The sequence below is a fragment of the Phaethon aethereus genome (genome assembly GCF_964289735.1).
Source record: "Phaethon aethereus genome assembly, contig: HAP1_SCAFFOLD_543, whole genome shotgun sequence".
Classification (NCBI taxonomy): Eukaryota; Metazoa; Chordata; class Aves; order Phaethontiformes; family Phaethontidae; genus Phaethon; species Phaethon aethereus.
Window position 1 is genome coordinate 2,221 of NW_028113886.1, and position 12,136 is coordinate 14,356.

At 50.3% G+C, this 12,136-nt stretch overlaps 1 protein-coding gene across 2 annotated transcripts; it reads left to right on the plus strand.

Annotated features, from left to right (window-relative positions):
- Positions 1 to 317: 317 nt before the first annotated feature.
- Positions 318 to 11,531, plus strand: LOC309416506 (U4/U6 small nuclear ribonucleoprotein Prp3; the record flags this gene model as incomplete). Of its 2 annotated transcripts, none has more annotated exons than XM_082016049.1 (15): positions 318 to 462; positions 1,240 to 1,370; positions 4,483 to 4,629; positions 5,092 to 5,175; positions 5,286 to 5,506; positions 5,870 to 6,176; positions 6,875 to 7,041; positions 7,711 to 7,793; positions 8,372 to 8,515; positions 8,811 to 8,910; positions 9,426 to 9,539; positions 10,127 to 10,245; positions 10,829 to 10,912; positions 11,016 to 11,077; positions 11,385 to 11,531. In XM_082016049.1, the coding sequence occupies 15 exons, from the start codon at positions 318 to 320 to the stop codon at positions 11,529 to 11,531; spliced, it is 2,055 nt and encodes a 684-aa protein (XP_081872175.1). The 2 variants fall into 2 exon arrangements, with proteins under 2 accessions (XP_081872175.1, XP_081872176.1); XM_082016050.1 differs by having other exon boundaries at positions 5,310 to 5,506.
- Positions 11,532 to 12,136: the final 605 nt, after the last annotated feature.

Below are 12,136 nucleotides of genomic sequence, written 5' to 3' on the forward strand. Positions count from 1 at the left end.
GAGGTTCAGGGCTTTCCCTGCAGAGTAATCTGCAAGCATGATTTCCCTTCGCGGGACCTGATGCTGCATCTTGTCTGCTCAGGTTGTGGGTTTCTCACTTATGAGGCCCTTCCTCCCCGTGTGACTCATCTAATTTTAGCTTGTGTTTTAAAAATAAGGGAGCAAAAGTCATCTCCAAGAGCTTTCACCGCGATGAAGGAGAAAAGCGCGGCACCCAAGCAATGATAATCTGATACTTTCTTTTACTAATCTGTTTTTCTTTTATCTATCTTCTTTACAGGTACAAACAAGATAATTCAATTCACCTCCTGGCAAAGATGTCGCTCTCCAAAAGGGAATTGGATGAGCTGAAACCATGGATCGAGAAGACGGTGAAGCGAGTTCTGGGGTTCTCGGAGCCCACGGTGGTCACTGCAGCACTGAACTGCGTTGGGAAGGGCATGGATAAAAAGAAAGCAGCCGGTACGTCCCGTGGGCTCCAACCCTGACCCTGCAGCTGTTTGTAGAGGTGGTCAGACCCCTTGACGGAGAACATAGGTGCACACAAATTCGTAAACAGCCTCGATGAAATAGCCTCAATTCGGATCTAAACTCGCTCCCTCTATTCCCGGCAGACCAACCTACTGCTGGTGGTGCCAGGCGGCATGGCAGGTCGTGGTTTTGTTGCCGGTGGTGGCTGGCAGTGTCTGGGGGATGAATGCTGTCCTTACAGGTGTGAAATCTGGTTTGCGTTGAGCTAGTTTTATAAAAGAAACAAACCGCCCCCCAAAACCTGGAAGCTCTTGAGGTACGTGCAGGGGTACGGACAGGGGTGGTTCTGACTCCGCCTTGATGAGGCAGAGGTGAGTACATGCAAATCCACGCAGGCAGGTGAGACATGATCAGAAGCCTTGGAATATGTTACAAAATATTAAGGAAGTAAAAATTAATTTCAGGCCTCTGTTTCTAAAGAAATTGAAAATGATAATTTAACCTGTGGGGGGTTTTTGACCATTAGAACCCTAATTTTTTTTCTAGTTGAGGCCTGGACTCCCTTAATCCTTAAGAGTTTAAAATTCCTGACAACAGGATCCTCAGAGGCCTCCGGAGCGCAAGTCGCAGGCCCCACTGCGTTAGTGGGGTTGAATCCACCTTTAAATACGTGTTTTGCAGCTTTGCAGAAGTCTCTGCGAATTCTCCGTTCTTCCGCTCATCCCAGGCAGTGAATTCTGAATTTACACAACTCCTCTTCTTTTCCAGACCACCTGAAACCCTTTCTTGATGATTCCACCCTGCGATTTGTGGACAAGCTCTTTGAAGCGGTGGAGGAAGGTCGAAGCTCCAGGCACTCCAAATCCAACAGTGACCGGAACCGGAAGCGAGAGCTGAAGGTGATTATTGATTGTTGTTTTTTTTCTGTGGTTTGGTGGCCGTGAAGGCAGCACTCGTACTCTGCCACACTTTCCTCTTCCAGAGAGGTACATCTTGTAATGCTTAAAGTTCAAGAGAAAAGACTCTTCTCCATGATGAAGTGTGTGAGCCTTTACCTTTCGGTTCTCTCTACGAGGTAGCGCCATGCTATCCTTGATGGCGGCCAAGGTGGAAGCTCGGAAGCTTTTGATTTCGTTAACTATCTCTGCTAGGCTTGTGCAGTGGAGTAACTTCATAGGACTCCATCTCTCTGTTTTCGTTCGTACTCTTTACCGTTGCATTGGCAGTGCCGTGTTTTCGCTGGGAGCCTGGGATAGGTGGTCCCAGCAACTTCCCATTGCTCTTCCTTGCCCAGACACGCCGTGTTTCGCTCTGCCAGCCAGCTCTCCCCATCAGCGAGTGAGTGGGGCTCTGTGGTGGGTGATCTGATGGGTTTTCATTCTATTTTTCCATCCGGAATCAACAGAAGGTGGTTTTTGACAAGCCCTGTTGTAGCACAAGGTTAATTCCAGCAGGGATTTAATAGCTCTCTCATGTTTCTCCCATCTAACGCTTGTTTGGGATGGTAGAAGTCTCATGCATCCAAACCTGTTTTCACCTCCTTTCTTCTCTTGAAGACTTCACTCGCCATCTTCCGGGATTGCATTTTTTCCATCACTCGCATACCGAGTTTAAAAGGGGCTACTCTCCATGCTGCTCCCTGCTTACAAAGTAAGTTCCCTTTCGCTTTTTCTGAGGTTCCTATTTTATGGCAATCTGTGTTTCTCTGTGACAGTTTTAGTCAGCACTTAACCTCAATAAGCTAGAATTATCCTGTTCGGGATTTGGATCTCTTCAGGTGTGTGGGGAGACAGCTGCCTGCACTCCCTGTTTTCTGGTAGAAACTTGGTTCTTCTCCCACGCTTTAGCTGAGACCTTAACTGGTGCCAGAGAATGGTCTCCAGGTCTGGGTACGTGCACCAATTAATGAATGGTGTGGTAGAACAGCTTCCGTACTCCTCGGTACAGCCCGAGGAGCAGCAGTGCAACCCAACTTAAAGATCTGGAGAGGTTTGGGTTCACAAGTCCCAGCCTCCTGAGAGTGACGGTAGTTTAAAAGGACCTTGGTCTTCTGCAGCTTTCTTGGTCACAACAGAGGTGCCACTAAGCGTCTTTCAAGTATTTCCATGCTGCAGGTCCGCTTTAATTTGGGTATTGGGCTGGCGCTGCCATGGGGCTGTTAGGAAGCAAGATTTCGGCTAGGCTGGTGGATCCTAGCTGCTCCCCTCGACCCACTTGCTTTTGACCTCTTGGGGAGATGGCGGAGGGATAGGGATGTCCTCAATCCCCATTGCTGCTTGGTGCTTTGTGGTGGCAGGGTGCAGGCTGCAGCCTGGCAGGGTGACTCTTGCAGCCCCGTGGCACAGCAAGCGCCTGTGGATCCCGCCTTTCTTCACAAGTAGAATTCGGATTGTCCCCACTTTCGGGCTGTCTTGTCCTCTCATCTTCCTTGTGGCCGTGGCCAGTACAGGGGGAGGGCAGGGAGCAGCAGCGTGTTGCAGAGGGGATCTCATGCTGGCAGAGCAGAGCAGGGATGGGTCTGGGTGTGGAGTAGGTGATTCTTCTCCGGTGAAGCGTCCGCTGGTGTGTCTCGGTAGTCTCGGCTTCCCGGCTAACCCGAACGCAGGGCTGGGAAGAGGCAGAGCAGACCTATCCTCTTCTCTTGGCTCCTGGCACGGGGACAGGCATCCCGCCCGCATATCGTCGATGCCTCTCTCCGGAATTACCTTTCTTGGACGTCGTCCATCAAGATCTAGATCTGTCCTGACCCTGCTGTAACACGAGACAGTCTAGTGAGATTGTCAGATCACGGTCATACTTAACAGACTGACTTCCCCCCCACCCCAGTGCAGGTTTTGGAGTTGAATTTGTACTTGCACACATAGATCTTGCAGCAGCGAGCAGTGGATTAATTCAGAATGCTACGTACTGGTCATGTTAGCTGTCTTCAGCGCACTGCCTGGCCTGCCTTCTGTCTCCTTGATTAACTCTTGTGGGGTAGGTCCTTGCTTGGGAAGTTTCAGGAACTAAAACATAATGGTTTACACACTTTATACTATGGGCAAGTCCTTTCTCTTGAACTTGTAGGTTTTCCAAGAAGTACCTGTGTCTGGATGAGGAAGTGTCCTTGTAGAATATGAACCGTTATAGTGAAGAAGGGATTGCAACTAACGCTTACAACCGGTGTGTATATTTTCTTTTCAAATAACACCTTGACACACACACTACAGTAACACAGTCGCATGGACAAATCCAGTTTACCGTACACAAAATAGGCACTGACTAGATGAAATCCATGGCCGCAGTCTCTTGAGCTGGGGCGTGCTTGAACAGAGCTCTGTGTAAAATGCACCTCGACTTTTGTTTTGTGACCCTCACGCTGTATACGAGTCCATCAGCGTGGTCATTGCTCTGCCTGCTCTCTGAGCTGCGCTTCTCCGGAGCGGCTCAATTTGAGCGCAGCATCTTTGGATCTGAGCTGGAGTTGGCTGGGTCAGAGCGTGAGGGAATGCTGTAGGTGTCCTGACCTGCCCCGGGTCTGGGCTGTGTCCTCCTTTTGGCGGGGACATGGTGGGACAGCGCAGCTTCCTTCACCAAACCCTCTGAAGTTGGCAGAAGATGTGGAAACCATTTTAGCCCAGTCAGTTCAGCTTGTGGGCAGGCTTTTTCCATCTCTCTGGGTAGCTGAGCAAGACCTTAAATCTCCTCAGTGCCAAAACCCCTTTGACCGCCCGAGAGAACGATGGTGGCTTTTACACGGGCACATCCCTGTGATGTCTCCTGTTCTTCAAGCTCTTGCATGGATCATCCTTGATGCTTCTCTTGGTGGGGGACCAGGGCACAGGCTTCATGTGGGATTACCCGCGTGGGTCAGGCTGCGAGTGCCACCCTGAAAACTCTGAACCACAGTGCACTGCTGACCATACAGTGCTGGATCTGATCCGCATGCTGGTTTCTCATCGTAAAACAATGTCCGTGAGGAGAACTCTTTGTTTTTAACCACAGTTTTCTCCTCCTCTCCTTTTACATTAGGATGTGTTTGGTGATGACTCTGAGGTATCCAAGGAATCTTCCGGTGTCAAGAAGCGGCGCATACCGCGATTTGAGGAGGTTGAGGATGAGCCCGAGGTCATTCCAGGCCCACCGTCAGAGAGCCCTGGGATGCTGACCAAACTACAGGTCGGTCTTAACTAGGCCGTGTTACGTGAGCTCTGCCCCAGAAGAGAGCTTGCCAGTGTCTGGGATCTTGAATATCAATGTGGTTTAGTGTTTATTTACTTCATCTTAATTCATCTCACAAGCTGAGCAAGAAAATAGCAAGTTGCTTTTGCCTGTCCTTTGTTTGCTACTATCGTTGCCTTTGTTCCCTTCATAAGGCTCACTGCCGCTAGTGCGTTAGGCTAACGATAACGTGAGGGAACGGTTGGATGTTCTTTTCGCATAAGCGAGAGTAAATGGTCTTGGCAGAGAGTGCCTGCGCTGTTAGATTCCTTCTCCGCAGCTGGAGTTTGTTGGTTAGGGCAGTTTGATACAATTCTGTTCTCACTAAGCTGGCTTGCGTGTGTTTGCAGCTGTAAAAGGGTGCTGAGGACCCTTTCTGCTAGAGCGAAGAAAACTCACTGTCCAATTCTCTTGCCACAGATCAAACAGATGATGGAGGCAGCCACCCGGCAGATCGAAGAGAGGAAAAAACAGCTGAGTTTTATCAGTCCTCCAACACCACAGGTACCTACCGGAAGCGACGGGCAAATGCCGTGGTCCCCATTTCAGCTATGATGTGTTCACTTAGGTGTGCTGGAACAGGCATGTAACAAACCTTCCTTCTCTGTCAACAGCCAAAAATTTCTTCTTCATCCCAATCGGAACGTCTCCCCATCGGCAACACGATCCAGCCCTCCCAGGCAGCGACGTTCATGAATGATGCCATTGAGAAGGCCAGGAAAGCTGCGGAGCTGCAGGCCCGAATCCAGGCTCAGCTGGCCTTGAAACCAGGGCTCATTGGCAACGCCAACATGGTGGGGCTGGCCAACCTGCACGCGATGGGGATCGCGCCGCCGTGAGTACCTGCCGTTTGCTGTGTAATCCTGACGGGCGTTAAGGCCAGCATGCCGATGGAGAGTCTGACCAAAGGTTTCTCCAGCACTGTTGGTTCCCTAGCAGTGGCCTTAATGGCTGCTGAAGGGACAAATTTTATATTAAAGAGGTGAAATGGCAGTTACTCCTTCCTTGGGTAAGACTCCCAACTTCTGCACGCGAGATTTGAGTCCTTTGTGGTGGCGTAGATGAGATTTAGTGTTACGAGGGGGCCTTTCACAAGTCTTGGGCCGATTTGGTTCTTACTGTGGAAACAAGGCTCCCGTTTTCTTTGAATTAATGCTGTACTCGCATTTTAACACAATGTATCTTGTCTTGCCACCAGGAAAGTGGAGCTGAAAGATCAGACAAAGCCTACGCCACTGATCTTGGATGAGCAAGGCCGAACTGTTGATGCGACTGGTAAAGAGATTGAGTTGACTCACCGCATGCCAACCCTAAAAGCAAACATCAGAGCTGTGAAGAGAGAGCAGTTCAAACAACAGCTTAAAGAAAAGCCCTCGGAAGATATGGAGTCGAACACTTACTTTGACCCCCGAGTCTCCATAACCCCAGCCCAGCGTCAGAAACGCACCTTTAAGTTCCATGAAAAAGGCAAATTTGAGAAAATTGCCCAGAGGTTGCGAACGAAGGTATTTGAGGTCTTGCCATGCTAACTGACAGCACAGAAGTGAGGGTTCGGTTCGGGAGGGGAGTTGACTCTCCTCTCCTGGGATGTGAAGGAACCTGTGGTGCCTTTGAGTAAGAAGCTTTTTAGTGAAGTCACCTGAAACTTTCCAGTTGACATCATTCTTGTTGGAAAGGCAGGCATCCAAATTAGAACGTGTATGTGGAAAGTGTTTTCTTACAGCTAGCTTCACTTGATGAAAGGCAAAAATCTATTTGTTTTTCTTTTTTTAACAAAAGACTGAAAATTTCCAAAGAGAATAGATCATCTCCTGGCCCAGTGTTCTTTCCGCAGAAGTGATCAGCCTAGAGGTGGAGATTTAAAGGAATCTTGGTAAAATGCCCAAATTCTTGGGGAGAATGGGAGAGAAGCGCTTCATTAGACAGAAAAGTCCAAGGATATGGTGCCTATAGGGAGATATTCCTTTGGGATTGTTCCATGCTCCTAGAATGCTCAGTAGTAAGACCAGGTTTTTGGCAGGTTTGTGAGCTTCTGCAAAAGCACTGTCATGTGCAGTGTGGTTTCTTCTGCGGTCTGCTTTGGATTGTTTAAAAAAAGAAATCAAAATAAATCAGCAGGTGCATACATATTGTGCTTTTCCTGAAGGTTGTGCTATTTTAGAATGACCTTTATGTGCCATTTTCCTCTTCTTCTTCTTCTCAGGCTCAACTAGAAAAACTGCAGGCAGAGATCTCGCAGGCTGCCAGGAAGACAGGGATACACACTTCCACCAAGTTGGCTCTTATTACCCCAAAGAAGGAGCTGAAAGAGGGGGAGATCCCAGAGATAGAGTGGTGGGACTCCTACATCATCCCTAACGGCCTTGACCTGTAAGTAGTTTACTTGCCAGGTTTTGATCCTTCTGCCGCAGGAGGAAACTCGAGGAACTTCTTGGGAGTAACATGGTGGTCTGTTGAGCCCTTGGGTAAATCAGGCCAGATATATCTGCTTCAGCTACTGAATTCCACCTGCAGATCTCCGAGCTCCAGGCGGACACTAGGTTTGCTCCCAAAGTCTCTTGGGGAGAGAGGCAAGCTGCCTTGGTGGTAGGCAGCTGCCCTTCTCCCTTGTTGGAGGCAGCATTCCTCCAGCAACCGAGAAGGTGACTGCCGTGGAGTTAAGAGGGATTTTTTTTTTTTTTTGGCCCAAAATTGGTGGTGTGTTTTGGGTTGTGGGGTTTTTTTTTTTTTTAAGTGTGAGCGTTCTGTACAAGTCTTGTTCACGGTAGACTTGTGGGAAGCCTGCTTCCTAACCGTGAAATGTAGGTGGATATTCCGCTGGGGGAGACACCTACGCATTAATACTACATCACTGCGTGTCTCCTTCAGTACGTCAAGCTCAGATCTATGCTTTGGGTAGGGATTTGTGCGTGTCACGTACCTGCCACGGCTGGCCCAAAGGAAGTGTTGTTTGTGGTTTTTTTTCGTGGCTTGTGTTTAAGGGAATGCAGGAGTTCAGGCTGGGAGGTTTGCAATGATGCCCGACTCTCTCCTTTCTAGAAAAGGGGGAACGTCTTCAAAGAGAGACGAGTACTTTGGGATCACAAACCTCGTGGAGCACCCAGCGCAGCTCAACCCACCAGGTACTGCCCCAGTTTTGGTCGACTTTGCTGTTAAACTAGACATAAAATACCCCGAACGGCTGCTGGGGTGAACCAGCATGCAAACCTCTACTTGTAGCACTGCAGCCCAGGGTCTCTTGTCCCTCTGAGGAGAAGAAATCATGCAAAGATAAGTCTGAAAGCTCTGCAAAGATAGCTGAAATTGGGAGGGAGAGTCTCTGCCCTGGTTTTGGAAACTTGATATAAAACCTGTAGTGGTTACCAGTAGCTTGCTTGCCTATTGATGATGTAGGTGGGGTAGCAGTGCAGACACAGCTCCTCATCTCCGGCAGGTTGGTTTTGACTTTCTTGCCCTGAGGAAGGGACATAAAATAACTACAGAGCATTTTATTTTTTGGTAAAATCAATAAAAATAGCCAAAACCCGTTTTCCTCGTTCTGTGTTTGGTGCAAACAGCCTGCAAGTGCTGCAGGCGTCAGGTTTGCCGATAAAGTGCGGATATGACGGAGTGTGGTACGGGTTTAATGGTTGCAGGCAGTATTTTCTCTTGCATCTTCAAAAGCAGATTTATGTTTATTTTGCCTCGTTTCTCTTCCCAGTGGACAGTGACACACCAGTGACCCTGGGTGTTTATTTAACTAAGAAAGAGCAAAAGAAATTGCGGCGACAGACTCGGAGAGAAGCCCAGAAGGAGCTGCAAGAGAAAGTCAGGCTGGGCCTGATGCCACCACCAGAGCCCAAAGGTAAATGACGGCTACGGCGGGGAGGCTGCGAGCAGAGCTCTGGGCTAACGCGGGCCCTTCGCTGTCAAACCAGTGGCCCGTGCCAAGCCTGAGCGTGGTCAAGAATGCAGAGGCAGCAGAGCCTCTATGGGATTGCACAGATCGGTGTATCGGTGCGCCTTGGTGTGAGCCGATACCTGCCTGTACAGTCGGTTTATGAGCCTGCAAGTGTGCCTGGTGTTTCTGCGCTTTACTGTTACGGCAAGCTGGCGTCCGACAGGAGCCTCTCACAGTTCCTCTCCTGTTTCCCTTGCAGTAAGAATTTCAAACTTGATGCGAGTACTGGGGACGGAAGCTGTTCAGGACCCAACAAAAGTCGAAGCTCACGTTAGAGCGCAGATGGCAAAGAGACAGAAGTAGGTGGCACATTGTACTGTATTTTTGGGGGGGGGTCGGTTTTAGATGGATTTAGTGCTGATGCTGCATTTGTTTATACAGAACGAAATCCCTGAACTGATGCAGCAAAGCAGAAGCAGCGTGACTTTCTGCGTATTGCTTTTGTAGCCTATTTTAGCTGCCTCGAATGACTCCCCCAGAGGGGAGCTGGGTCTTGGTGACCAGCTCTTGCCACTGGCGAGTGGCCTTGTGCCCTGTATTAAATGAGTTTCTTACTGTGATGATGATCGCTGTTGCAGTTGTTACTAATGAACGTTTTCAAGAAAGAGATAGAGGATGAATTGGACTGGATTAAAAAAAGCCCACAAGCCTTTAATTCAGGCAGGTGCAGGCAGAAATCTGGGCAGGAGTTGCAGCTGCTTTGGGATCTGTGGAACATACTCTGTGCTTACGAAGAGAAGGATCCGTTTTGATGCCGTAACGGATACTCCGTAGGCTGCATTTTGCTTATTGCTGCGTCTGTCTTTGCACCCAGAGCTCACGAAGAAGCAAATGCTGCGAGAAAGCTCACAGCGGAACAGCGAAAAGCAAAGAAGATTAAAAAGCTGAAAGAAGACGTTTCGCAGGGAGTTCACATAGCTGTGTACAGGTGAGTGCTGGGCTGGGCGCCCTTGGCGGTGGCTCAACGGACATCTCTTTCTAAATAAACCTGACAAATGCCCAATAGAAACGTGCTGATAGAGAGGAGCAGCCTTCGGTAGCAGGGCTGTGCATCCGCTCGTCAGGTTTCATCAAGCATTAAAGAATTCCGGCCTGTAGTAATTACACTGTCCCAAAAGACACGTCCATTAACTCTGTCCTTAATTGATCCTGTGATAGCTGAGCACTAAAACCACGTGTCAGGGTTGGAGCATTTCAGCTGGGATTGAAGTTTCTGATGAGGAGGGCCATTTCCTGACTGACAGAGCTAACCTGGTACATTGATGTCCAGAAATCAGCAAAATTTCAAGATCTAAATGAAATGAGAATGGGAAGGGATGGACGACAGCCCCTCTGAGCAGTCCGATAATAAATGGGCGTCATTTTGAGGGGTGGGTAACGCCCCTGAGGAGCTGGAGGAGGAAATGCTGGACCCAGTCGAGGCAGGGTAGGGAGCTCTAACGGCTGGTGATAATAGTTCTGTTTTTCCAGTGGTGTGTGTTGTTTTTTTGGTTTTTTTTTTTATCCTATCCTTAGGGTCAGAAACTTGAGCAATCCAGCAAAAAAATTCAAAATCGAGGCGAATGCTGGCCAGCTGTACTTGACAGGCGTGGTGGTTTTACACAAAGATGTCAACGTGGTCGTGGTAGAAGGAGGTGAGGACTTCGGAGGCAGGCTTTTGGTCACAGCATATCGGTCGAAAGCTGCCTCGAGCAAAAATTAGCGTGAAAATTGTTGACTGAGGGTTACGGAAGGACAAGGAAGTAAGGAGGCCGTTTGAAACTCCCTTAATTACGGCTCTAATGGGGTTAGCGCTGACTGCAGAGCGCATTGTAATCCAGTTAGAAAACCCAGCGCGTTCGAAGTTGAAGAGAAGAGCACTTGATTTGAATCTCTGATACTTGGAGTGAGGAGAGCCTGAGTTCTCTGTCTGCCATGGTTCCTCACGGTTTGCGCCTCTCCAAATAATTTTTGCGAGGTGTTGAGCCTGTTTGGCAGCAGGAAATCCCGAGGAGGCCCAGAGCCGAGTGCCGTGCCAAGGAAGGCGGGAAAGGCTCGGCCACCCCGGGGGGTGTTAGTGCTGGACCAGTCTGGCTGCACTTTACTTGCCGTGCCTGGTTGGCTGGGCGTGCTGGGAAGTGTTAGTGGGCGATGTTTGGCTTCTGCTGCTTTTTAGAACTTCCTAAAAACTGAAGGTTAAAGGACTCTTTGTGAATTTCAGTCTCGATTCTTCCCCAGGCCCGAAAGCACAGAAGAAATTCAAACGTCTTATGCTTCATCGAATAAAATGGGACGAGCAAACATCGAACACAAAGGGAGAGGGTAAGTGTAAAACTGTGCGTGGAGGGGTGGTGAAGCTGCTCTTCCTCTGCTTTCAGGACTAAAATTAGCTTTATTGGTTGCTTTTGTTTTTTGTTTTTCTCAGATGATGATGAGTCCGACGAGGAATCCGTTAAGAAAACAAACAAATGCTCTCTGGTTTGGGAGGTGAGTCACGGACGTAGTTCAATACAGGGGTGTAGGCTGGAGGGAAGCGAGCCCCGTCTGACAGCGGCTGAGGCAGAAACGATGTTCTGAGGCTTTGGATCAGACGCAAACCTGCTGCTCTGACTCCTTCCGTAGCGTAGAGCTGCAGAACTAGGAGTGTCTCCCCCGCACAGCGCTCGTGCAGCGCTTTCCTTCCAGGCATCAGCCTGGAAAAATGTTTTTTCCCGAGTTCCCCGAGTCACTTGAAGCTGTTTGCCGTGATTTTCCCCGGAGCTGGGTTGGAAGGCATCGCTTTTCTCCTCCCCAGGGCACAGCGAAGGACCGCAGCTTCGGTGAAATGAAATTTAAGCAGTGCCCCACGGAGAACATGGCACGGGAGCACTTTAAGAAGCACGGCGCGGAGCACTACTGGGACCTGGCCCTCAGCGAGTCCGTGCTGGAGTCCACAGACTGAGGTGACGGGGCCCCCGCTGCCCCCCTCCTCACACCACCCCCCCGCCGGATCTCGGACAGCCCCTTCCTTCCCTTGCTCTCCTCAGCACAGCGATTAAAGACATATTTTTTAAAACAAATCACTGTTACGCTTATTTTCTAGATAAATTGGGATTGGGGCAGGGGGGCAGTGGAAGCTTTGCCGTCTGGGGAAAGGAGGAGGGGGACACGCACGCACACCTGCTGTCAGGGGTGTCTGTGAGGGAACCGGGGGCCGCAGGCTGCCCGTAGCGGTCTCGCGGGGCAGGAGCCGCATCCCCCTCCTTTATTTACACCATTAACTGGATTCTTGTTCAAGCCGAAGCTGTTTTCCAGCCCAGGCCCGACGCCCCCCTTTTAGAACGGGGGGCGGCCGCCATCTTGCACGGCGGGGGCACGGCGCGGGCGCGCGCAAAGGGGCGGGGCGCACGGCGCAGGCGCGGCGGGGCCGGGCGGGTGTGCGTCTGCGCGGCGAGCCGGCGGCGCAGGCGCGGAGGGGCGGGGGGCGCCGCGGCGGCCTGTGTGAGGGAGCCCGGCACAAAATGGCGGCGGGGGGGCGGGCGCTGCCTGCGGGGGGGGCCGGCCGGT